The 24,724-nt window shown below is 40.9% G+C and overlaps 1 protein-coding gene across 1 annotated transcript in view; it reads left to right on the top strand.

The window, feature by feature from the left end:
• The window catches only part of CHID1 (chitinase domain containing 1), a 122,076-nt gene that overhangs the window by 24,725 nt on the left and 72,627 nt on the right, over window positions 1–24,724 (top strand). Inside the window, 2 exon segments of the mRNA XM_042785517.1 lie at window positions 21,252–21,353; window positions 24,007–24,162. Coding sequence (XP_042641451.1) covers window positions 21,252–21,353; window positions 24,007–24,162 — 258 coding nt within the window.

Raw genomic sequence — 24,724 nt, 5'->3', positions numbered from 1 at the left:
AGGAGACATGAGCTGTTTATGGAATACCCTAACCAGCTGGGATGCTAGGAGCTGAAACATTGTTCCTTTTGTGTTCTACCCTGATTAAACTTTAAAGAGAGAGCATAGTTAAATGTAAGCAGTTTATTTAGAAATTTGTAATTTAGACTCCTTTGATATGCATTAAGATCAAAGCAGTCTGGCAACAAATGCTGTCAGAAAGGAGACACTTTCAAGAGCTAAAAATCCTGCTTTGCTTAGGGAAAAGCAGTCTGGAAAATGCAGCATTGCACATGAGATCAAGTGCATGATGCAGGAAGGCAACACACTGGGTCATCTGTTTAGCTTCTTGAATTCAGCTTTAGCCAACAAAAACTGAGACTGATCCTCTAGCTGAAGCTTGCTTTCATGACTAAAGGATCCAGTGAAGCCTTTGGGTTTTTGGTCTGCTTGTGAAATACTCTAGGCTAAAAGAAAACTGCACTCAAAAAAAACTCTTTTTTTTTTTTTTTTTTTTTTTGATCCAGACATTTCATATGCTCCTCTGCATATTTTTTTTTTTATGTATCTGTTCACAGCATTGTCCAGAGACAGTTGCACTGGCTTAATCAAGGGGTGGGGATGTGTGTGGAGGCTGATCGGGAGGCAGGAACTTCTAGCAAGCTTTGCTGTCACAGAGAATAAATGTAGAGCTAGTATGGTGGCAAACACAGATTGAGATACTTAGTATTTCCATCCACCTGATGTCCAAGAATTGCCTGATTTTCCTGCGAACATAAGTGATTTGCAAGAGAGAAGAACAGCAGGAGCCAAAGCTATGCTCTAAAAAAGTGCGTGTGTTACACTGCGACTCTCCTTTGGGATGGGAGACGCGTGGTTGCGTATGTCTGAAGAGAGGTGCTAGGATGGCGATGTTATGTAAATGGTTGCTAGAGCAGATGGTTTGCTGAAGACTTCCAGCCTGTCTTTCAACAGATTGTCTCAAAATGTTAGTGTTACTGCGTTTAACATGCGTGGATATGGATGCATGGATAAACTATGGAAGTACCATTTCTAAAACGGCAATGGGGAGGCAGGCATATTCTGCCCATTGGTGATGGTGGGTAACTCCATTTGGGCTGACTAATCCTGGCTTGATTGCATCCCTGTCTTAAATATGTGTACTTCTGTGATTATCGTACTGCAGAAATTACACTGGTGAGAGCTGTGTACGTGTTTTTATACTGATGTCACAAGCCTCTTTCTGAATAGGATAGCTGTGCTGAAGTTAACTACCTTTATGCCTAAATACGCTGTTAAAAAAAAGAGAGAGATGGCAAAGGGGACTTGAAATTTGGTTGCACCCATTCTCTTAAATCTGTAAATCCCAGGGATTGAGTTGGTTACTTTATTTTTTTCTCTCTACTTACATCCTTTATAATATGTTAGGGATGCTTTTTCAAAGGCAAGAAGTGAGGCTTTGAATTCAAATAGTAACTCTTAGCTGTCTGCAAGTAAATTGAATTTAATCTGACAGGATTATTACATATTTTGTTCAGGTTCACCAACCATTTAATCCATGGTGCTTCCCAGCTACTGTGAAGAAAACAATGAGTAAAGAAAATTCTTAAGTTTATTTAGATGAGCTATCATTGGAAAGAGCATCAGTAATATTCCTGTTTCCTGCTGTCCTGAGAAAGAGCAAAGGCAGACAGAAAGTTCTCAGGAGCTGTAGATAGCATGCTGTCTTCACAGGGATTCTGAATCTAGCCGTGGCTGCATAATCATGGCCTTTCTGGCACTTGTGGTTTATTACAGACATCAGACACATGGTGTTACTGTGTTAAGGGTCAGCTTGGTATACACTAAGTATTTGAAAGCTGTTAGTTTTGCTAAACACAGTGTTAAATAACTCTGTATTTACAGACAGGTTTTTAGTGGTCACTTCCTTGGATTTTTATTGTCCCCTGAAGTATAGAGTAGCAATAAAAAATGACACTGGCTGTTTCACTTCATAATATAACACTGTGCTCTTTAGTTACATTTTGATGGTCAGGATATGCACCAAGCTGTTTGTCCTGTGTGTTGGATATGCTTTTAAAACACCTGGCTTTAGGTTACAAGGCAGTAGCCACTCCTTGAATAGCAGATGCTTCTCTGAATAGCAGACGCAGGAATGGATGACTATAAACTCTTCGGAAAGGATAGGCAAGGTAGGAGAGGCAGTGGGGTAGCCCTGTATGTTAGGGAGTGTTTTTTAATATCTAGAGGTTGACAACAGTGATGATAGTGTTGAGTGTTTATGGGTAAGAATCAGAGGGAAGGCCAACAAGACAGATATCACGGTGGGAGTCTGTTATAAACCACCCAGTCAGGATGAAGAGGCGGGTGAAACATTCTATATGCAGCTGGAAGGGGTCTCAAGATTGCTAGCCCTTGTTCTTGTGGGTGACTTCAACTTACCAGACATCCGCTGCAAGTACAACATAATGGAGAGGAAACAGTCTAGGGGGTTCCTGGAGTGTGTGGAAGAGACCTTCCTGCCACAGCTGCTGGGCGAGCCAACTAGGGCAGGTGCCTCACTGGACCTGTTGTTTGTACACACACTTGTGGGCGATGTGGTGGTTGGGGGCCATCTTGGCCACAGCGATCATGGAATGATAGAGATTTCGGTTCTCGGAGAACTAAGGAGGGGGATTAGCAGAACTGCCACCTTGGACTTCCAGAGGGCAGGCACTGGCCTGCTTAGGGCCCTGATTGACAATGTCCCTTGGGAGACAGTCCTGAAAGGCAAAGGAATCCAGGAAGGCTGGACATTCTTCAAGAAGGAAAACTTAAAGGCTCAGGAGCAGGCTGTCCCTGTGAACTGAAAGATGAGTTGGAGGTGAACAAGACTGGCCTGGCTGAACAGAGAGCTTTGGCTGGAACTCGGGAAAAAAAAATAGAGTTTATGACCTTTGGAAGAAGGTGCAGGCAACTTAGGAGGACTACAAGGATGTTGTGAAGTTATGCAGGGAGGAAATTAGAAGGGCCAAAGCCCAACTAGAACTTAATCTGGCTATTGCTGTAAAAGACAATAAAAATGTTTCTATATGTACATTAACAACAAAAGGTGGGCTAAGGAGAATCTCCATTATTTATTGGATGTGGAAGGAAGCATAGTGACACAGGCTGAGGAGAAGGCTGAGGTACTTAATGCCTTATTTGCCTCAGTCTTTAATAGTAAGAGCAGTTGTTCTTGGGGCACCCAGCCCCCTGAGCTGGAAGACAGAGACGGGGGAGCAGAACAAAGCCCCCATAATCCAAGGGGAAATGGTTAATGACCTGCTACACCACTTAGACACGCACAAGTACACCCAAGGATACTGAGGGAGCTGGTGGAAGTGCTCACCAAGCCACTGCCCACCATTTCCCAGCAGTCCTGGCTAACTGGGGAGGTCCCAGTTGACTGGAGGTTGGCAAATGTGATGCCCATCTGCAAGAAGAGCCAGAAGGAGGATGTGGGGAACCGCAGGCCTGTCAGCCTGACCTCAGTGCCAGGGAAGGTTTTGGAGCAGATCATCCTGAGTGCCATCACACGGCACGTACAGGACAACCAGGTGATCGGGCCCAGTCAGCACGGGTTTATGAAAGGCAGGTCCTGCCTGACTGACCTCATCTCCTTCTGTGACAAGGTGACCCGCTTAGCGGATGAGGGAAAGGCTCTGGATGTTGTTTACCAGGACTTTAGTAAAGCCTTTGCCACCATTTCCCGCAGCATTCTCCTGGAGAAACTGGCTGCTCACAGCTTGGACGGGCACACTCTTCACTGGGTAAAAACTGGCTGGATGGCCGGGCCCAGAGAGTGGTGGTGAATGGAGTTCAGTCCAGCTGGCGGCCGGTCAGAAGTGGTGTTCCCAGGGCTCAGTGCTGGGACCAGTTCTGTTCAGTATCTTTACCGGTGATCTGGACGAGGGGATCGGGTGCACCCTCAGCAAGTTTGCAGAGGACACCAAGCTGGGCGGGAGCGTTGATCTGCTGGAGGGTAGGAAGGCTCTGCAGAGGGATCTGGACAGGCTGGAGCCATGGGCCGAGGCCAATTGTACGAGGTTCCCCAAGGCTCAGTGCCAGGTCCTGCCCTCGGGTCACAACAACCCCAGGCAACGCCGCAGCCCTGGGGCAGAGCGGCTGGAAAGCTGCCTGGTGGAGAAGGACCCGGGGGTGTTGGTCGGCAGCCGGCTGAACGTGAGCCAGCAGCGTGCCCAGGTGGCCAGGAAGGCCAACAGCATCCTGGCTTGTGTCAGCGATAGTGTGGCCAGCAGGACTGGGGAAGGGATCGTCCCCCTGTACTCAGCACTGGTGGGGCCACACCTCGAATACTGGGTTCAGTTTTGGGCCTCTCACTGCAAGAGAGACCTTGAGGTGCTGCAGCGTGTCCAGAGAAGGGCAACAAAGTTGGTGAAGGGTCCAGAGAACAAGTCCTGCGAGGAGTGACTGAAGGATCCGGGGGTGTTTAGCCTGGAGAAAAGGAGGCTGAGGGCAGCCCTTACTGCTCTCTACAGCTACCTGAAAGGAGGGTATAGCGAGGTGGTTGTCAGTCTCTTCTCCCAAGTAACAAGTGATAGGATAAGAGGAAACAGCCTCAAGTTGGGCCAGGGAGGTTTAGGTTGGATATTAGGAAAAATTTCTTCACCCAAGAGGGTCATCAAGCACTGGAACAGGCTGCCCAGGGGAGCGGTGGAGTCACCACCCCTGGAGGTGTTTAAAAGCCGTGTAGATGTGGCGCTTAGGGACATGGTTTAGTGGTGGACTGGGCAGTGTTAGGTACATGGTTGGACTTGATGATCTGAAGGGTTTTTTCCAACCTACATGATTCTATTAAATATTTCAACTTATTTGACCTGCCATTGAGAATTTTTCGGGGGTCTTTTTTAAGGAAGATCACATTTAAGAGACTAAGGGCTTGTTTTGTCATACCTTGAGTATATGATGAAGCTACAAAAAGCCCTGGTTACTTTGTCACTGTTAAGAGTCTTAGAATTACAGATGAAAGGCCTGTTAAAGTAGTGATTGCTGTATTTCTGGAAAAAAAAACCAAAACAATCTGCTTAAAACTGCCAAAACTTTGGAGTTTTGTATGTATCAGTCATAATTAAAATGCATGGAACAGTTTTAAAAACAGATTGTTTCAATTGTTTAAGAAGCCCCAGGTGATACAAGGCAGCTTTATATTTAGTAATTTTATCAAGTCTAGCATGATAATACTAGATGTCTATCAGACCTTGATCCTTGGTTTAAGTTAATAGTATGCAAAATAGCTGCTGTTCTTACCTATGTCTTAATAACATGCTTATCAGTAGAAAGCAGAGGTCATTGAGCAGTATGTTTTCTTTTAACCTTATGGGACATGGTGTTTGGGATCATTAGCAAGAATGAAGCACACTGTAAACAAATCATCGGAGCAATCACTGTCCTCATGAAGTTCTCAAAAATACTATTACTAGTAAATTGCATTAAGTTTAGGTAGAATAAATAGTTATCTCCTGGCCAGTTTCTGATAGTATATATCAAACTAGTATTTAAATTAAAAACAAGCATGTTTGTATTTGATAAAAGGTGCACTTAACCTCACAGTTTCACATGTGTCAGAAGGACTGGGAAGCATTAGTGGAAATACCAAGTATGGTTCCTCATCTCTAAAAGAAAAGCTCTCAGTATGAATTTGATGTAAGTGCCAGCTTTCCTAAAATAGTTTGTTCTGTAAATGTATGACTGTCAGACTGGGATGACGTTTCATGTGGGACCATCAGTAAACCTTGTATGGAATAAATAAACTGAAATCTGTTAATGTTTTACTGTGGGTCATATTTTATAGACCTTGGATTGTTCTTCTCTAGACTCTCTCTAAATCTCCTACATCTTCCTTAATATATGATTCCCTCAACCGTATATTTTAAGCTATGGCCCTTAGAATTCCCTAGAAAAAATATGTGTCCCTGTGATATAGAGCAGAATGTATAGGACATACAGGAATGTAGGGTAGTATATCTCATATGAAAGTGACCTAAAGCATTTTCCTAAAACAATAAGACTGGTGGATTTATTTTTTTTTTTTTTTTTTATGTTTGTGGAAGATACTGGATTGGTAAGTAAAGATTTAACAGGAGGTGATCAGATCTTGAAGGTATTCCAGAAACATTAAAAATTACCTGGAATTAATGCCATGAGATTAAGTAAAGATGGATATAAAATACTATTTTAAGGAGGGAAAAATAAAACACAGAAATTCATGGAAACTTTCTGGGCAGACCTGTGTTGGAAGAGGATCACACAATTTCAAAATGCCAAGGCAACAGTGCTATGAGATGTAGGGAAAGGGACACTTTCCATTTTGAGACAATTGGCAGGGAGCTCTCAGGGTGATAAAAGGTAATTCTTCTGCTCTCAGTGCTAGGCAGGTCTCATGGAAAACTGAGTCTAGGGTACTATATTTATTGGAGGATGTAGAAAAATGAGAGTGTTTAGAGGCGAGCAAGAAAAATGGCTAGAAGTACAGATGTCTCCTTTGAGGAAAGTTTGAATAACTGTATTTAATATATTAAAAAGAGGAAAAAAGTGTCAGGAGACATAAGAGGTTTTCAAATGTGTCAACAGGGGCTGTACAAGTGACGGTGATACATTAGTCTTTACATCAGCTTGGAAGAAAAGGATAAAACTACTCTTAGTTCATGGTAAAGAATTCTTAGATTGAACACTAGAGAAAGAGAAACATCAGATGACAAAATAGTGTAGAAACAACTAGGAACATTTTGGAATCTTCATACGCATTTTGAACTTACACATCTATGTAGCAGGTGATGCACAGCACTGCAAGGAGGAAAGGGAGAGCAGCAGCTTTAATAATTTCTTTGGGTGGCAGAATTAATGGTCCATAAATGCCTGTTCAGCAGAAGAGTGCAGGGAAGCAGAGCTGAGCGAGCGGGAGAAGAGTGGGAAACTTTCTTGTGAAACTTTTGTGCTCTGTCCCAGGAACAGAGCAAACATTGACAAATGTACCTTCCCCGTCTTTCTTTTGAAGAGCTGTGGGCAGCTCCTAGTGCAGGGGATACACCTAGGACTCAAGATAACCTTGTTCTTCTTTCAATAGATACTGCTGAAGGCTTTCTTTGTTAAGCCTTCCTACTGAAGTTCTATGTAAGCTAGAAATCTAGAGACATTTTTATTTTAGTTGTGATTAAAAAAGGGTGGGTGGGGCAGACACAGCAAAAGAATGGAGAGCACTGCAGCTATTTAAGTCAGGTTTTGGCTTTTTGCTCTTAAATTGAGACTTTATAGGCTTGCTTTTAGCCTCAGTGAATTAAAATGACAGGTAAACATTTCCAAAAGAATGACTAAAACCGAAGAGGCCCATACTGTTAAATTTATAACCTTATTTGAATGTTCATGACTTGTTTAAAATTGACAAAACATGTCTATGACAAAACATCTTCTGTCAGATACTGTACTGGCTGTTTTCTCCTTGCTCTGAAAAGTTTGCCACATCTGCATATGAAGCACAGCATCCCAAAGTGTGTTTCTGCTTCCCATCCATTCTTAGCTACCTGCAGTTATATCCCAACCATCATTTTTAACTGCATTATGAGACAAGGGACTTTGAGAAAAACTGAAAATATCTCAAGAGCCATTACTGTATCTCTGTTTTTAGAATAGGGTGATTAGAAAGCCTTGACAGTGTTTTACTGTGATTCAGCAGTTTTCCTCTTTTCATCCTCTAAGTGATTTTGGTTTAAGCCATTAAAGAGAATGTATTATATGTTTAAATGGCACTTAGTACTATTTTGAAATCTTTCATTACAGTGTACTCGTTGCTCTAGGAGCTGGACCTGTTGACATTCCCGCACAAGGTCAGAAGGAATGTTCTGGGCTGATTTTGCTTTAGTTTGCAGTAGTGGGGATAGAGGGTAGACAAGATTGATTATAAATTTCTGTATTTTTGGCATGAAAAGACTAGCTGTCTTGTTTGATAGCTTTGAAATGGCGTTCTTCATTCATTGAACAGTACAGTTTGCTATGGTGATATATGCATATATGGAGTTCTTGTAGCTTCTTGTAGGAGATTCCTGGGGAAAAAAAAGAGGCAGTTAACACAGATTCTTGTTTAGTATCATGCTGTTTAGGCAAAATTATTCCAAGACGGATAGTAATCTGGACAAATACTTAGTCTTTTCTAAAAATATGTAGCTGAAATCCTTCCAGGACTGTATGAAGGCTGTAAATGTTAGAGTATACTAATCCTTTCTTTGGGAAGGAAGAAATTGTATTTCCAGGAAAACAAGACATTATCTTGTTAAACAGTTCTTTTGGTGAAGTAGAAAGTGAAGAGAAAACTTGGAGAGTTTCTCCAAGAAAGTTTCTGGAGAAATTGGGAAGCTGTTCCTAGTGTCTCTGCTGTTTATGAAGAGGTATTTTTGTAACAGGGTTTTCCTCCTTTAGACCACTAGCTGACCATTCAGAATAGGTGGATGTTTCTTTGTGATTTTCATTTGTTGTGTGAATCAGCAGTCTCATAGGCTTCACTAAATTTTATGGATCGAGATCCACCTTTGTATTAGGGGGAACCCTAGAATTGTTCTGTATGCTGTCAGCAAGCTATACGGCAATGTATTTGGGGGATGGACACTCCCCAGTGTTTTTAAGTGATTTCTCTTTTCCAAATGTTCTTGCTACAGTTCATGCTATTACTACCTTTGCTATGCTAAACTTAGTATAATCTCTTAAGTTAAATACAAGAAGAAAATGCTCAAACAATATACGTTTGCTTTCTGAAGTTTAAAAGAAAGCCAGACAGATAAATTTAAGTCACTTGTTAAGCAGCTGTAAGCAGAGATGACTGAAAAGCAGGATTTCCTACTTGTGCCAAAACATCCTGCAAGCCAGAAGATTTTATATTCAGGTTGTTCAGTTTACTCCACTGTAATGCTGTTTTAGTACCTGTTTGTTCTTTAGAGGGTTTGCAAAATACATCTCTGTTGTGCAGCAGTCTTGCTTACAATTTTTTACTTGCTCGTGAAACATGCAGTTAAATCTGGAGTTGAGCATGTATTTCGTTTTTCACTGTTTTAGTTTCTAGGCTTTGAAAAGAGCATGTTAAAGCTACTGCAATCTTGGTAAACAATCCATATCAAATTTGTCTGTCTTTATTGCCTCCTTGAGATGCACAGCAGTAGTGCAGCTGTTTTCATTTGAAAACTGCAGGAACCCAAACTGCTCTTCTCTCTTCAAATATGTGAACATAATGTATGCTCCTCATTCAAAATACAGCAAGCACCCCTAAGTTTGCATGTTTATATTTGCATATGTAAGAGTAAAAAAAAAAAACCAAAAAACTATAGCCTTTCTCCCTGTTAGTTAAAGCTTCTCTGTCTACATACTGTTAGTATTTTCCACCTCTAAACTTCCACTTCTCCAATATTAAGATTTTAGCTACTCAATTTATTCTTTATTCTTGCTATAAAACTAGTGCAGAAATGGAGGACTGTCTTAAGCAGCTTCAGTTCTTTCTTACCAGAGCTGGTGTGCAATGAAAATTCCCAGAATCTCTGCAGTCTTCATTACTGCTATCCAGTAGCAGTGGATATCATCTTCATTTTACTACCCTGCCTCTTGGGAAAGATTGGCAGCAGGACAGACAACTTGTCCCTCATTTTACTTTGTATTGTCATGCTCTTGCCCTCCTTTCCCACAGATATACATGCACCCTTGGCTGACAAGTAGGAAGAGTACATGATGGAAAATTAGGTGTTGACCTCACAGTTGCCCAGCTCAATGGATGCTACAGCTGATCAGTGTTTTGCATGTGTGATAGAGGAAACAGGTGTTTTAGTCTCTTAGAAGATGATTATGAAATCATGCTTTTAATTAAGGTAATCTGTGTTTTTCACTAGGACTCTCTCATCTTTAGAAGTTGCTGCGGATTCAATTGCCTTGTCATAACTTTGTGTGTACAGAATGATACATTTGTGGGTTCACTATTCCCATATATATGCTGCGGTTTTCCTTAGAAGCATTTCTAGCGAGTATGATAATGTATGGTAAACAAATTCAATTAAATTATAAACAGCTTCTAAGATGTCTCTGTTTTCAAGTGAAATGGGAACTGTCACTTTTAACATCATTCTCAGGCAGGACTATGTGGGCCAGAATGTAAAGCCTTGAAATTTTGGTAAGTAAATAATGCTAGGGATCAAAACAGCAGGATACCTATTGCTTGTTTCAGATGGGTTTTGAATTATCAGATTATGTCAAGTAACAGCATACTTGAAACACAACTTTGTAGAGTAGTGTTTATTATGTAGGATTCTGTTTTACCAATACCTACACTTAACGTCATACAAAATTAAAATGCTTGTGAGAAACCTGGACATAATAATCTTCCTTTGCTGGAATCAATAATGCTCTTGCTGCACTCTTCTGATCTTTCTACATGTCTGATTATCTTTCTTACTTTTCCTTCCAATTTGGCAAATTGAGGTCACAATAAAGCAAGCAATTCTAAAAATGATCAGTGTGTATTCATTGTAGAGTTAGCTAATATATACACCAAATATGCTCTCCCGTGATTGTTGTTGCTCATAAAGAAATTTGATGCTGGAAGACAAATCTCTTGGGGCAAGCAATATATGGAAAATGGGACTTGGAAAGGAAAATCAGTTTCCTATTTGTTGTGCCTAGTTGATAATAGCACATTGCCCTCCATTGTTCCTATAGTCATCAATCTTCCTCTGAGTATCCTAAAAAAAAAAAGGCACTGTCAGGAATATGGAGAGTACAGTTACATATCAAGAGATTTTAAAATCGGGCTCTCTGCATAAAATTCAGCACTCAAAAAGGCATAGAAATGAGTCTTAAGTGGGCTGTCTAGGCTAGCTGACTGGCATAATAGTTTTTATTGCATATTAGAGAACCAGTAAAATATGTGTGACATATCTCAAGCTGTATCTTGTGATCCAAGTTTATATTGAGGGGAACAGAAAACTGGGTAGGAAATGACTACTGACTACCTCTGAGTAACTGTTATTGGAGAAAGTTTAATAACCTTTTCAAATTATAGTAATACTATTGAATCATACTCAGTTGGGCTCATGGGTTTTGTTTCCTCCCCGTGTAAGTAAAGGCTTGAAGTATAGGACTGCCAGTCTCTTTTTAAACTGAATTCTGCTAGCTGCAGTAAATCTGAATGCTTGTTAACAGCTCTAAACTACATCCCTTTCCCTCGCTGATGACTTCCCAGTTTTGCTGCTGTTTGTTGGGCTGCCAGCTCAGTACAGCATGGCTCTGACTGCAGCCATGAGGGGTTCGATGCATTTTGTAGAGATTCAGAAAGGACTTAAGAGGAAGAACCACTTAGAAGTGGCTTGTTAAAGAGTATACCTTACTGTCTAAAATTAATGCAGCCAAGGTCTGACTGCATTGACGCGTGCTGAAGCAGGTGTACACATCAGTTTTTGTATTCCTGCTAGGGAGAATCATTAAAATAGTCTCTAGGTCAACTAATGACAGTCAAAGAGCAGAAAGAGTGGAATGTATTCCTCACCATGTCTGGCATTTGTACCTCTACCAATTCTGAGCCAGCTGCTGTAGCGCAATTACTGCATAAGTTTCAGTGTGAAGTTGGAAAACTTTCAAAAAAAAAAAAAAAAAGATTATGAGCATTTTAATCTTTGCAAGGAGGAATTAAGCCTACATTTGGTGTGTTAGAGTTTTTAAATTAGGTTCATATGCTCCAGGGTACAAGCCTGTTTTGCGTGATATTCTGCTATTGGAGCATGGCTTGCCTGGGCATTAAGCCCTGGCATGAAAGGCACTTGAATAGTTTGGAAATTAGGAGAACCAAATGGTGACACAGTGGATGTTCATTTATGCATACTCTTGCTTAAATGACTCCTCTGAAGAGGCTGAAGCAACATAACAGGAACAGAATTAAAGGAGAACAGTTAACCTCCCCAAAAATGGAAACAGTAAATACAATGACAAGTATCAAAGGAAACTTTTACTTCTTTGATATTCAGATTGTCTGCTTTTGTCATACAGGTGCATTTCTTACATTGGTTAAGAGTTTCAGATACAAATTCTTTAATTACTTGAAAAATACAGTGTAAGAGGTGCAGACTGGTTTACCAGCATGCCTCAGCTCTGAGGACAGCAGTTTTCAGGCTCATTTGTCCCAAGGTATCTGCTGGGATTTCATGCTTTCTTTTCAAGATACATAATTGTTGGCATGTTTCTCCTTCTTGACTTCTGTTACTGGTTTAAACCAGATGGGCCACAGGTAATTAGTTTGGCTTCATGAAAACTGTGTAGGCTCCTCCATGACAAGAGCAGATCCCCTGTTTCTCCCTATTTGGAGAGCAAGTACTGCAAAGGCAACAGCTGGGGTGGGATGTGTATATTAAGGAAGAGTGCCAGCCCTCAATGTTCAGTAAAAATTTCATTTTGTACATAAATACCATTTTGTTTCCTAATGAGAATACAGCAAGTTTTTACTTGTCGGTCTGTTATCATTTACAGTCCTCTAGTGATGTGTAGCACTCATATTGTGTGAAGTAACCACTCCCAGCACTTTTGTATTGTGAATTTGTAGCATTTGGTTACAGTTTTCTTGTTTGTCAAGCTGGCTAGGTTTTGTTGTTTTTTAAATGCCTATCCTAATCTAATCTGAGAATCTGGTAAAGAGATTCTTGCCATTAAAAAAACTTCAACATCGTCAGCAATGCTAATAAAATCAGTCAGGTTTGTGTTCTTAGGATGTACTCAGTAGCAATATTTTTTTATTTTAAATTGTAGTCTTTTCTGTGAACAACTGACAGATAGCCCTTACACTCTTTGAAGGCATCTGAATTTTACCATTCCTATCATGAAATCAGTGCAGCAGACAAAGACAGTGCACAAGTAGGGTTGCAGGCATTTATTTCTGCATTTAATATACTCTTCTGAGTAGCAGAGAATAGCATTGCAAGGTGCATTATCCTAAGGCAAAGTAAACTACAACTACTTCACTTTTGATAGAAGTTTATCTAACAAGCTCTTAAAATTTAGCAATGAATGAATGTTATTACAGTGCTCCCAGATTACTGCGAGAAGGTTCTCCCTAATGTCTAGCCCAGGGTTGCTAAAGTAATTATCTTGGGATATTCAGGCTGCTCCAACTCATTAGAAATTAACTGTGAAATTGTCATGTTTCCATTAGAATTCCCCTTTTTCATTTGCTCATTCTGTCATAATTTTTATCTCTTGGGATGATGTTTCTTTGACTTATTAACAATAAGGTAGTCTTTCATATTACATGATCAAAACGTGATTGGGAGATGTTAGGATGGGGGTTAGGTGGGAGGGGAAGAAACCTATTAATTTTGTCTTTGCATTCAACTGTCCCAATACTTCTAGTGTGTGGAATAGGAAGAGTGTTCCAAGAGGAGAACTGGATGAAAAGCCATGCCTGGAAGAGTATATGTGAACAGTGGTGATTGCACTGGTTTTATGGTGTCACCTTTCAGTTTGATTTTTATTTCTATTTTAAGACGAGACGTTCATGCAGATCATGAAAAGGAAAAAATGTATACTAATTTGGAATCTGTGTTATTTGTTTCTTCCCCAACAGACTGACCTCAACACTATAGTTCAATAGACTAACGTTTTTGGTTTTGTAGTTGTACAGTCCCTGATTTTTCATGTTGATCTGGGTTTGTAGGCGACAAAATCAGATACTGTGTTTAGGCTCTGATTTAACTGATATTTGGATCATATCATTGCATGCAGTTCTTCAGCTCTTGAATTTTTTTGTCCTTAGAAAGGAAATAGAGAAGAATAATGCTCTATTACAAATACTTGTGAGCGTATTTGAATACTAAGCATGCACGTTTTCTGAAATGCATAACAAGTAACATGTATATCTGTAAAAGCCTTTATATGTTGTCTGCAAGGATGTGCTCACTGAGGGAGACAGATCAGAGATGGAGATCATGCTGTGCTTTTCAAGATATCTAGTCAACTTAATGGAATTCAGCCCCTGCTATGTATTAAATCTATTTTAATCTGTCTGAGAATCTCTCTTTTTTGGTTAATCATTTGGTATGGTCACATTCTTTTTTGACAGCAAGGATTAGATCTGTAACTATTATTCATGGCTTTGAACAGCGGTATCTTGTCGAGGTCCTGTTGTTGACTTGCCTGCTTCATCCAGTAATATTGTGGACAGACCTTAATTCTATTTTTAGTTCAATTTCTGAGGAAACAAGCTGTCTGTAAGCTTTATCTCTTCTATTCTTCATATCTCTGCAGAAGCTTTTTTAGCATTTGACCAGTTTCAAAGAAAATTGACATAGATTTTTAATAGTCAGATCCCTTCCACTTCATGAAAATAGGCAGCTGGACAGATGAAAATGACCCATCTTTTTTCCAAAGACACAGCAGTGAGAGGGCATTTGAAATGGAACATCTGTAAGACACCAGAGAATCTAGTCACAAAACGTCCACAGACACCAGGATCCACATAAAACTGTTTTCTAAACACTGATAGTGGAAAATTACTTCAGTAAGCTGCCATCCTCACAGAGTTGTAGAGAACCTAAAATGAGATACGGTAATTACAAAACTGCCAAGAGGATTTTTCCTGAAAAGAAAATGGTTTCAGATTTAACTTGTTTATGCATTTGACTACTTAGTTTTCAGATTTTATAATTGTGTGATGCACAGGGTAGAGCTCATGAGCTTTCTCCTGTTTGATGTAGAACAGGCTGGATGCAGGAAGAAATGGTGACTTTTTATTCAGTGATTGTGCATTAACTGCATTTGGTGGTCTGTGTTCATAAAATGCAATAGCATGATGCTTTAGTGCAGCTAACTGCAAGGAGCTATGAAAACCAATAATGTCTGATGCTGAAGAAAGGTGAGAGAAGGGAAGATTTGCAAACAGTTGCTTTACAGAGAAAACAGAATTATACACAAGAAAATTAAGTCATTACTGAGAAGATGACTTCTGAAATAGATAAATATATACAGGAAATAGAAAATCACTCAGTTTTCCATTATGTAGGACTGCTCAAATACATGAGGATACAGAACACTTCTCTTCTGTAAGAGGGAGAAGGTGAGGTAGCCAAACAAGAATGCAGTTCAAACTTGCAGGGAATAGCAGTCAGTTATAAGACTTTTTTTTTTTTTTTTTTTTTTCTTATTTAATTTTAAGAGTAATTGTAGTGAGACAAGAAGTAATTGAGAATGGATTCATTAGAAAGTAAATGAACGTGGCTTGCATGGTTGAAGTATTTTTTCAAGTCTTTCAATATCAAAGACTACAAAGTCAAAACCTTATAGAAATACTTATCAGTAAAGCACTAATGGGAATTTTGATACATATGACCGTATGGTATTTGAAAGATTCAGGTAATAGATATTCTAGGGTGTGAAACAAACTCCCCTGCACACACTTTAGACATGAAAGGGCTTGCCGAGGCAATTGGCTCCGGTGCACATGTGTTCTGCAGCAGAGCTGGAGATCACGGCGTGCATGGGGGAGGTTTCTTGAGCCAGGGAAACCCCAGGAGAGTGTGGAGACCCAGCAGGAGCTGACAAGGTGTGGGCACTGCCAGGAGTAGCGATGGCCACCCCCCAACTCCCACAAAAGGCAGCCCCAGGGAGCGCCAGCCACCAGGACGGACAGAGAGGCTGTGGTGTGGCAGGTTGTGTGGGAGGGTGCACAGGGTGGGCACCTCTTCAAAGGAAGGACATGCCACCAGCCCAGCGGAGAGGCTTGAAGTGCACATAACCCAGGAACCGGGCACCCTTCTGTGACCATCTGCACAGGACAAGAGCACTCATCCTGCCTGACCCTCAAGGCAGGATGGCAGGCACTCGTCTGAGAGCAAAGCCCGCAGCTCCGGCTGGGGGCTCTGCACCATCCACCCCAGCGCTGGCCGATGCCTCCACCCAGCCGGAGCTGCTGAGGGGAGAGGCTGCGGTGCAAGCCTCGGGCTGCAGGGAGTGCCCAGACCTTTCTCCTGGGACAGGGACAGGCAGCAGACCTGCCTGCAAAAGCTGTGCCCGGGGGGAGGACCTCCTGCTGCAGGTGGTGAGAAGGCTGTGTAGCACCAGCAGTGCTGCGAAGGAGTTAGATAGCTGCTTCCAAGCGCAGTCTGCAGTGGACCCACAGCCACACAGTCAAAACTCCCCCACTGGTACCCACAGAAGGGAGAGGGGCAATAATGCACAAGAATGGGAGCTTGCAACGACATGGACCTGCAGGAGGAAGATGCCTCCCCCAAAGCCTGAGGTGCTCTTGCAGAACCACTTCACTGCTCTGCAGTCTGAAGGGGAAAGACCCATCACATCAGAAGAGATGCTGGAAATGAGTAAGGCAGCTCGGTCTGCTCCCTGTACAACAACCGACACAACTAAGGGAAGGTGACGGGTCATCGCAGTAGCTGATTCTTCTGAGAGGTATGGAGGCACCATCTACCAACCTGATGTACTCTGGAGAGGTGTGCTGCTTACCAGGGGCTTGAATCAGGGATGTCACCGAGAGACTACCAAGCCTTGTACAGTCCACTGGCTATTATCTGCTGCTGTTTCACGTGGGCACAAGTGGTGCAGCCAGGAGCAGTCGGGGGGGTCTCCAGAAAGACTAGAGAGCCCTGGGAGTAGTGATAAGGGACTCTGGAGTGCAGGTGGTTTTTTCATTAATCCTCACAGTCAAAGGGTTTGAAAGGGCCAGTTGAATATGGTGGATCAACAAATGGTTACAGGACTGATGCCACAGCCAGGAGATCAGCTGCTTAGACCTTTGGACTCGCTTTGAGAAACCTGGTCTACGGGGGGCTGATGGGGTCCGTCTATCAGAGAATGGGAAGAGCATCTTTGGTCATAGGCTTGCCAAGCTAGTGAAGAGGGCTTTAAACTAAAGTTGCTTGATCACTTCAGAGATGACCAAAAGTTAAAGTGTATTATTAAGGGCATTGTCCAAATGCCTCTTGAACACTGACAAGCTTGGGGCAACCACCACCTCTCTAGGGAGCCTGTTCTGGGGTTTGACCACCCTCTCAGTAAAAAAATGCTTCCTCATGTCCAGTCTAAACCTCCCCTGGTGCAGCTCTGAGCCGTTCCCATCCCTGGATCTCAGGGAGAAGAGCTCAGCACCTCCCTCTCCACTTTGCCTCCTCATGGAGCTGCAGAGAGCAATGAGGTCGCCCCTCAGGCTCCTTTTCCCCAAACTAGACAAGCCCAAAGCCCTCGGCCCCTCCTCACCGGCTGTGCCCTCCAGCCCCCTCACCAGCTTGGTTGCCCTCCTCTGGGCGCACTCGAGGACCTTCACACCCTTCTTAAATGGTGGGGGCTCGAACTGGGCGCAGGGCTCCGGGTGAGGCCGCACCAGCGCTGCACACAGCGGGAGAATTCCCGCTCTGGCCCGGCTGGCCGGGCTGCGTTGGATGCACCCCGGGATGCGGTTTGCCCTCTCGGTGCCCGGGGCGCACGGCTGGCTCCCGTTGAGCTGCTGCCCACCAGCACAAGTACCTGGGATAATGTCCTAATACGCGTCATGATGGATATTACATCCAGACACAGCTGAAATGAATGATCTGTCATATGTATAGTATTGAGGTGGTTTTTACTTCCGTTAAAGTGCCATAAATTTCATCTCTATGGTGAAGTTCTCCTCACGGAGCAACTTTTACAGTCCATATAGATGCAAATTTTGCTGATATTAGATGGCTGTTTCCAAACCTGAATAGTTGGAGTTTTTGCTAGTATTTAATAAGTTTCAGAGTTAACGATGTTGAACAATGATATAAGAATCACGTAAGAACACTAGTACATTTAAGCAGAATGTTAAGGAAACTGAATGACATTTGCTTAAGGTATTGAGTTAGAAAAATACAAATGCAAATATCATATGAAGCGTCTGGTTCTTAGAACAGCAATAAAAAGGATTTAGTATAAGCTAACATAAAAATAACACCCTTTTCTGCTTAAATTTACTTCTTGAATCCAAATTGTTTCATATTTATAGCACATGTTGCGTAATTTCAGTCTATTTTTAGGCCAGTAGGAGCAGGTTTCTTTAAACAGCAGATTTCTCTCTTATTCAGGTTTCAACATCACCCTTTTAATGAGTACATTTGTTAGACTCCAAATGAGATGTAATTTTTGAACTGTGTCTTACGGTGAACTCAAAGATAAGCAAATGAAGCAGTTCAGAGGTCAGGGTTAATTCCATGCAAAGAGACTTTTCAGATATATTAAGTAATTTGATTTTGCTAATATTCATGTTCATACACCTGAGTGCCCCTTCATGTTGTGGTCTTGATAGTGAGCAGATAAAATGACCAAGGTTTTAGTCATCTGACAACTTAATAACAAGCTGTCTTTAGTATGTATATTGTACAGCTGATAGATGATGATGATGTTTCTGTCAATTCACTGCATATTTTGGAAATGGTATTTGACGCTTAGAAGAATGACAGGCTTTTGGCTTAGTCTTGGAAACTTTGATTCTCATGGACTTTGCGTATTCTGTGCCAAGTCTCTTGACTTTTTCTGTGCTGGTTTTCTCAACAGTGTAGTCAGTAGAACAGACCTGCTCTTGAGTTAAGCTTGCAGTTAAACATCAGAATGATTGAAAAACCTAAACTGAGAAGCAAAGTAGTTGTTGAAAAATACTAGTTTTTATCCTTGAGTGCCAGTATTCTTTAGTCAGAACAATTCTCATGGCATGAATCAAATAGTCTTGTTTTTGCTCCAGTGGACAGTTTCCCAAAGGGCTTGGCTGGAGCAGAATTGAGTGGTGGTGCTGATTGAGCTGGGGAGTGGTGCTTGCTTTCTGTGAAGAGTGGTGGTGTTTTAACACTATCCATAAATGGACGAAGCGTATTCATTGCTGCTGGTTTTGTTCCAAGTTGGAAACTTATGACCTTGCTCTTCAGATGGCACTCCTTTGTAGTGCAAGTAGTTCAGTTACAAGCTTGCTTTTCAGAAAATTGTGACAATATCCATTTTAACCTCGTTTGGTTTGGTTGGTTGGTTGGTTTGTTTTCATATTCCTTGACAGTATATACAAAAAATTGATGTAGAGGGCAAGTCACATATACAAATTTCATTAAAGTATTACCCAGCAATCCAACTTGCCCTAATATCTAATGCACACAATAATTACTTTTTATGCTTTTCCCTTCATGAGCAATCGCAATCAGTTTACTGAAAATGTGTTTTGCTGGAATCTGCATTGGGAAATTGCTTTGCCTACAGACATCCAAGTTGCCATGACATTATTTCAAATATGTCTTTCATTTTCTTTATTCTTGTAGAACAACTGCAGTTTGCAATTGCAGTAAATGACAAGCAGGTAACTATCAAAAAAACTGAGGTCCACCGATAGGTTCCAGAAGTGAAGATTTGTTTTAATTTGTTAAAACCCCAGAAGTAAAGGAATGGGATTTCTCTTTAATATGACAAATATATCATTGGTTCTGAAAACTTAAGACTTCCAGAACACCACTATACTTCATGCAAATTACAGCTACATAATCCAGTGTATGTTTGGTCAGGTTCATTGATCTGACTTGCAAATGTCATTTGTGCTTTGCTCCCTTATAACATGACAGGTATGTGAAATGATTTAATCTGCCCAACTTCATAACTTGTACTCTGTTAAACTCTTTCCTAATGTGATGGAACAGAAAATGTCCTTGTAAACTGATAAATGAATGCTGTTATGCTCTGGTGATCCACTCAGCAAATATTGTTGGATGGAGAATAGGCACACTGTTCCAAAAGCAGTAAGGGTCAAAATAAGTGATTTTTCAGTTTATTACTTGCATCTGTCACTGAGTGTCTCACTGGTTTTCACATTTATAACAGAAAGCGAGTAGTTTTAACGCATACCTTGTCTAGACAAGGGTTGCCTACTAATTTTTAGATCAAGGGGTGGTTTCTGATATTACTGGGAAGGTGCTGGATTCTTCAGTCTCTCTCCTCTACTCTCTAGACGAATCTTGTACAAGCCTCATAAGTCTGCCTCTTGAATGGCAGGGCTGCACCACAGATTTTGTAGCTGTTAAACCACCTTTTTTTCCTTCATCTTTTCTTTTATAATGTTCCCCTATGAACCATGCTTTCCCAGGCTATTTAGGACAATATGCTACTTCTCTACCTGTCTGCCTCATCTAACGTGCTTCAGAGCCCTCTGGCTGAGGACATGGCCTGGCAGCAGCTTCTCCTTTTTAGTTCAGCCCCTTTGCAATGTGATTGAGGCTGCCTTATGTTTCCTGCTGTGCTATGTGTGCTGCTAGTTTGAAGTTATGAATTCTCTTTCAAACGGATTCAATGTTTTCAGGCAACTTGTGTGCATTAATTGTTTTTGAGTTGACTGGTTGAAGGAAGTCAGTAGTCTCTCTGAGTCCCAAACTGTCAAAACCACACTCCCTCACCCATGAAGCTAAGGGAGATATTAACCCTGGGCTCGATTTTGTAAATCAAGAAAAAGCAAAAAAAAGGGGGAAGAATTGTGTTAGATGTTTTGTACAGGGATATGCAGAAAGCATAAGTAGACTTTTGTCTAGAGAAGGTCATAGAATGGATTTCTTTCCACCCCCAAAAGAAGGAAGAAATTAATGTGGTTTTGTCTAAATAAAATAGATTTATATAGTTTTTTTCTAAAAGCAGGCAATTATATCATCTTTCTGCTTTTTAGGACTTTTTTTGGAAGGGAATGAGAAGAAACTAAAGTGTTTTTCACTGGTGAGACAAAATTTCTTAAGTACAGTGCAAGCGGAAATTATAATTCTTTTTGAGATTAATAAATTATCCTTGGTTTATGTTTTTGTATCAACAGCTGCACCCATTCATTTGTTTAAGTATGGCTCAGATACCTTAGTTTTATAATTATCAAAAACAGTTTGACAGGCCAAGCAATTAAATGTTTTGTAAAAGCCTTTTAAGTTCAGCTGTTTGCTACCTAAGGCAATTTGATTAGTCCATAGCCCTTTTAATCACTATTGCAGCCCTGTTGGAAATGTTTATCAGGTAAGTATGCTGTGGAAGTCTGATTCTTCCCACTGGCAACATAAGTAGCATTGATTTTTTATTTTTTTTTTCCTTAGGCATTTATTATAAGAATGGCACTGAAGTGTCTTTTTTTGGCCACCTCAGAATGAAAGTTGTTTTCTTACCTTATCAAATGGCATGAAACTGGAAGGAGAGAATAAGCCAGGTTGTTGTAGTAATTGATCTCTCCCTGTTGTTTTTGTTTTGCTTTGTTTTTAAAGGACTAACCAGCCAGGAATGTTCACAAAGAAAGAATTTGATCAGCTGGCCTCATCAATAGATGGCTTCAGTCTCATGACATATGACTACTCAACACCACAACGGTAAGACTCCATCTAACATTAGAAAAAATTTCCAGAAGGAACTGATTCTCAGTTAAGCCACTATTAAATCTACAGTATAAGTTCATTTTTTTTAGTAAAATGGATAGTGTGTCTTAACTGTATCAGATACTAAAGTTTTGAATTAGTGATTAGGATAGGTGACTTTTGCACAAGCCAATAATTCAGGACATTGTTTAACAGTGTGTGTATTTGGCACCCAAGATATTGTGAAAGGCTTTGTACTCAAGAAAGACAAGTGATGCACAATGCAGTTGCTCACCACCCACAGAGCAATGCCCAGATAGTCCCCGAGCAGCGATTGACCCCACCCCGGCCAACTGCTCCCAGTTTCTATACTGAACATGACATTGTATGGTATGGAATAGCCCTTTGGCTAGTTGGGGTCAGCTCTCCTGGCCACGCTCCCTCCCAGCTTCTTGGGCACCCCCTCGCTGGCAGAGCACGAGAAACTGAAAAGCTCTTGACTTCGGATAAGCACTGCTTAGCAACAACTAAACCATCGGTGAGTTATCAACGTTATTCTCCTACTAAATCCAAAACACAGCACTGTACCAGCTACTAGGAAGAAAATTAACTCTATCCCAGCTGAAGCCAGGACAGTTATTTAGCACAATGCTGCAGGATAGGTACATGAATAATCTGGTACGTGTCATTGTCGAATAAAATAACTTAAAAGCACAATTGACAACCCCCTTGTGGCATCCTGAGGCAGCAGACTGCCGTTAGTCAGCACTACTAATGCACACATGCTTGAATATGTTTTTTCTATTTTTCCACTAGTTCCTCCCTTGTACTGATACAGCTGCTCATGCAGCAGTTCATCAAACCAGATCAGACGAAATATAACACAAACCCCCACTCTTGTACATGAATATTCATTTTCAGGAACTTAGTCTTTTTAACTGTGTGAAAGTGGAACAGCACTTGTAATTGAGAGGTCCTTAAACTCTACAGAGACTCTTTATGTTACTGTTCTCCAAATTCACCTCCAAATTGTAGGCAAGGATATGCTTTTGGAGCTCCTGGGAGATTCTGTGCATCTGGCTTCAAGGTGGCTGTGCAGAGTTAATATTTGTGGTAAACTGGCAGATTTAGAAATGCCATCATTTTTGTGTTTACTACAGCACTGAAATCTTTGTCACCTGTAGTATATTAGCATTTTGATAATGTGTAGACAGGCTTAACAGAAAGTAACTTTTGTATCTTTTGAAAATAATTTATAAATACCTCCTTCCTATCTTCCTCTGGGCCTGCCTCTACATCTCCAAGCCTAGTGACCTGGGGGAAAACAAACATAGGCAGTAATGTGTACTGAAGTTAGAACAGTATTTTGTTACTCTCCGGGTGGCTTATGCAGCATAGGCATATGCAGTTTAGCTTTCCTCTAGGTAAATCTGGCACTAGGAAGATGAGGTGCTAAGGGCTCTTGTACAGGCTACACAAACCCATCTGGAACCCTGAATGGATTTTAAAATACTGTGCTGTAGGCTGCACCATTCCTGTGTGGCGAAGCTGCACCATGCTTTATGCCATGTTAAAATCACAGGTTCTGTTACAGAACACAGTCACATCTTTATGCTTTCACTGGTGCTTTAAATTACTTAGACCTGACTTGGGGCTCTAATCTTTTTTATTTGGAAGGAGGAGTGAAGTTTTCTTCAGTTCACACCCGTTGTAATTGAAATAAATGTAGTTTGAGATGTAAATGTTTTTAGTCTGAGAAAGGATTTGATAAAAAGAATTCAAATCTTTTTCACTTGAGTTTACTTTGATGGGTCTGAATGTATGAAATATGGGATAATACATATCTTTTCTCACATTTTTTTTCCTTTTAAATATAAACACAATTTCCAGTAACATTCCTGTACTGTATTAGCACATTGAGTTTTAATGGCAGAGATATCTTGAAGGATTTGAGACAGATAATTAGTAGGGAGTAGAAGATGTTGATATTTGTAGGACTAGAATATGCTTTTCCTTTTCTCATGTTAAGTGAGTGCTTGTGATAAAGCCTGCTCTCCTCTCTGATGAGATAAGAATGGAATGAGGATGATATCCTGATACTATATGTATAACAATTCAATCACTCTGTGTATTAAGGCTCTACTCTTTTTCTTAATGTAGCTCTTTGTTAGGTAATTGCCTACCTAGCGTTTTATCAATAAATAACTGTTAAACAATCATTGAAACCTGTCTTGCTTACCAGTCACTGATTTTTATAGTTCTCTCTGTAAGTAAATGGTGGATTTTGTTCCAGTATGTTGTGCCAGTTTACAGTAAAAACATTGAGGATGGTGTTAGAAAACAACTGAAGCCATACAGAGTTTTGAATTATCGTGAGGGCATTGTGCCAGGCCCAGTGACAGACAAAACGTGCTAGGTGGAAACCTTTTCTTACCCACTGTAAGAAGTTTTGTGTCCCTTCACCTTAGAAATGAATCGCAAAGTAAAGAGTGGGGCAAGTATCTTTTGTGCATCAGTACTTCAAGCCCCTAAGGAGTGTGTAGGTTAACCTTCACTCCTTTTTGTGTGCCATAGTTTGCTCTGTACAATTACACTAGTCAAAAAGAGAAGGCTGAGAATGAATGTGTGCTTTTTCTGACAGCCTGTTTGATTTTTGCTAACTTGACAGACCTGGTCCGAATTCCCCTCTTCCCTGGGTACGAGCCTGTGTTCAAGTATTGGATCCGGATTCAAAATGGAGGAATAAAATACTTTTAGGGCTGAATTTCTATGGCATGGACTATTCTGCTTTGGGAGCCTCTGGGGAGCCAATCCTTGGTAGCAGGTAAGACTTCTCTGGATAGTAAGTACTTACGTATGATATATTCTCACAAAACTCAGAAATTCACAAGTATTCTTGTTTAGAAATATGGATGTGTTAGTAACATAGAAATGATGATAAATCTGCACATGAAATAGTAGCTCACAAGTCAGAGTAAGACCTGTAAGTTCTCTTCCCTGTACAGAAGTGCAGATAGATGGCACAGTTATCCTGTTAGAATTCCTATGAAAAAATGATTTGTGTACTTTTCCCTCTTTCCCCTATCCATGTTTGTACATGCAGCTTGCCATCTTTGTGTTAAAATGTTCTGCAGTATTCTCCTATGCTCTGTATCATTTTGGAGGTTCATGCAGTTGACCTAAATATTGTTTCTCTCAACTCCTGAAGTTGTTACCTGTTAATTTGAAATTTGATATTGGTTTCAAACAGCAATATGCCACCAAGGTTCTTTTGAGTAGAAAAAGCTACAGTAAAATCACCTGGAGACAAAAATCTATAACAAGATAAAGGGAAGTATTCCAAAGCCAGCTTGAAATTTTCTATTGATTCCCAGAGGAAAACGGTT

This window comes from Tyto alba, unplaced genomic scaffold (assembly GCF_018691265.1).
Source record: "Tyto alba isolate M040663 unplaced genomic scaffold, T.alba_DEE_v4.0 Super-Scaffold_8, whole genome shotgun sequence".
In the NCBI taxonomy this organism is placed as follows: Eukaryota; Metazoa; Chordata; class Aves; order Strigiformes; family Tytonidae; genus Tyto; species Tyto alba.
The sequence above is the reverse complement of the archived record's forward strand: the minus strand, read 5'-3'. Positions and strand labels throughout refer to the sequence as shown.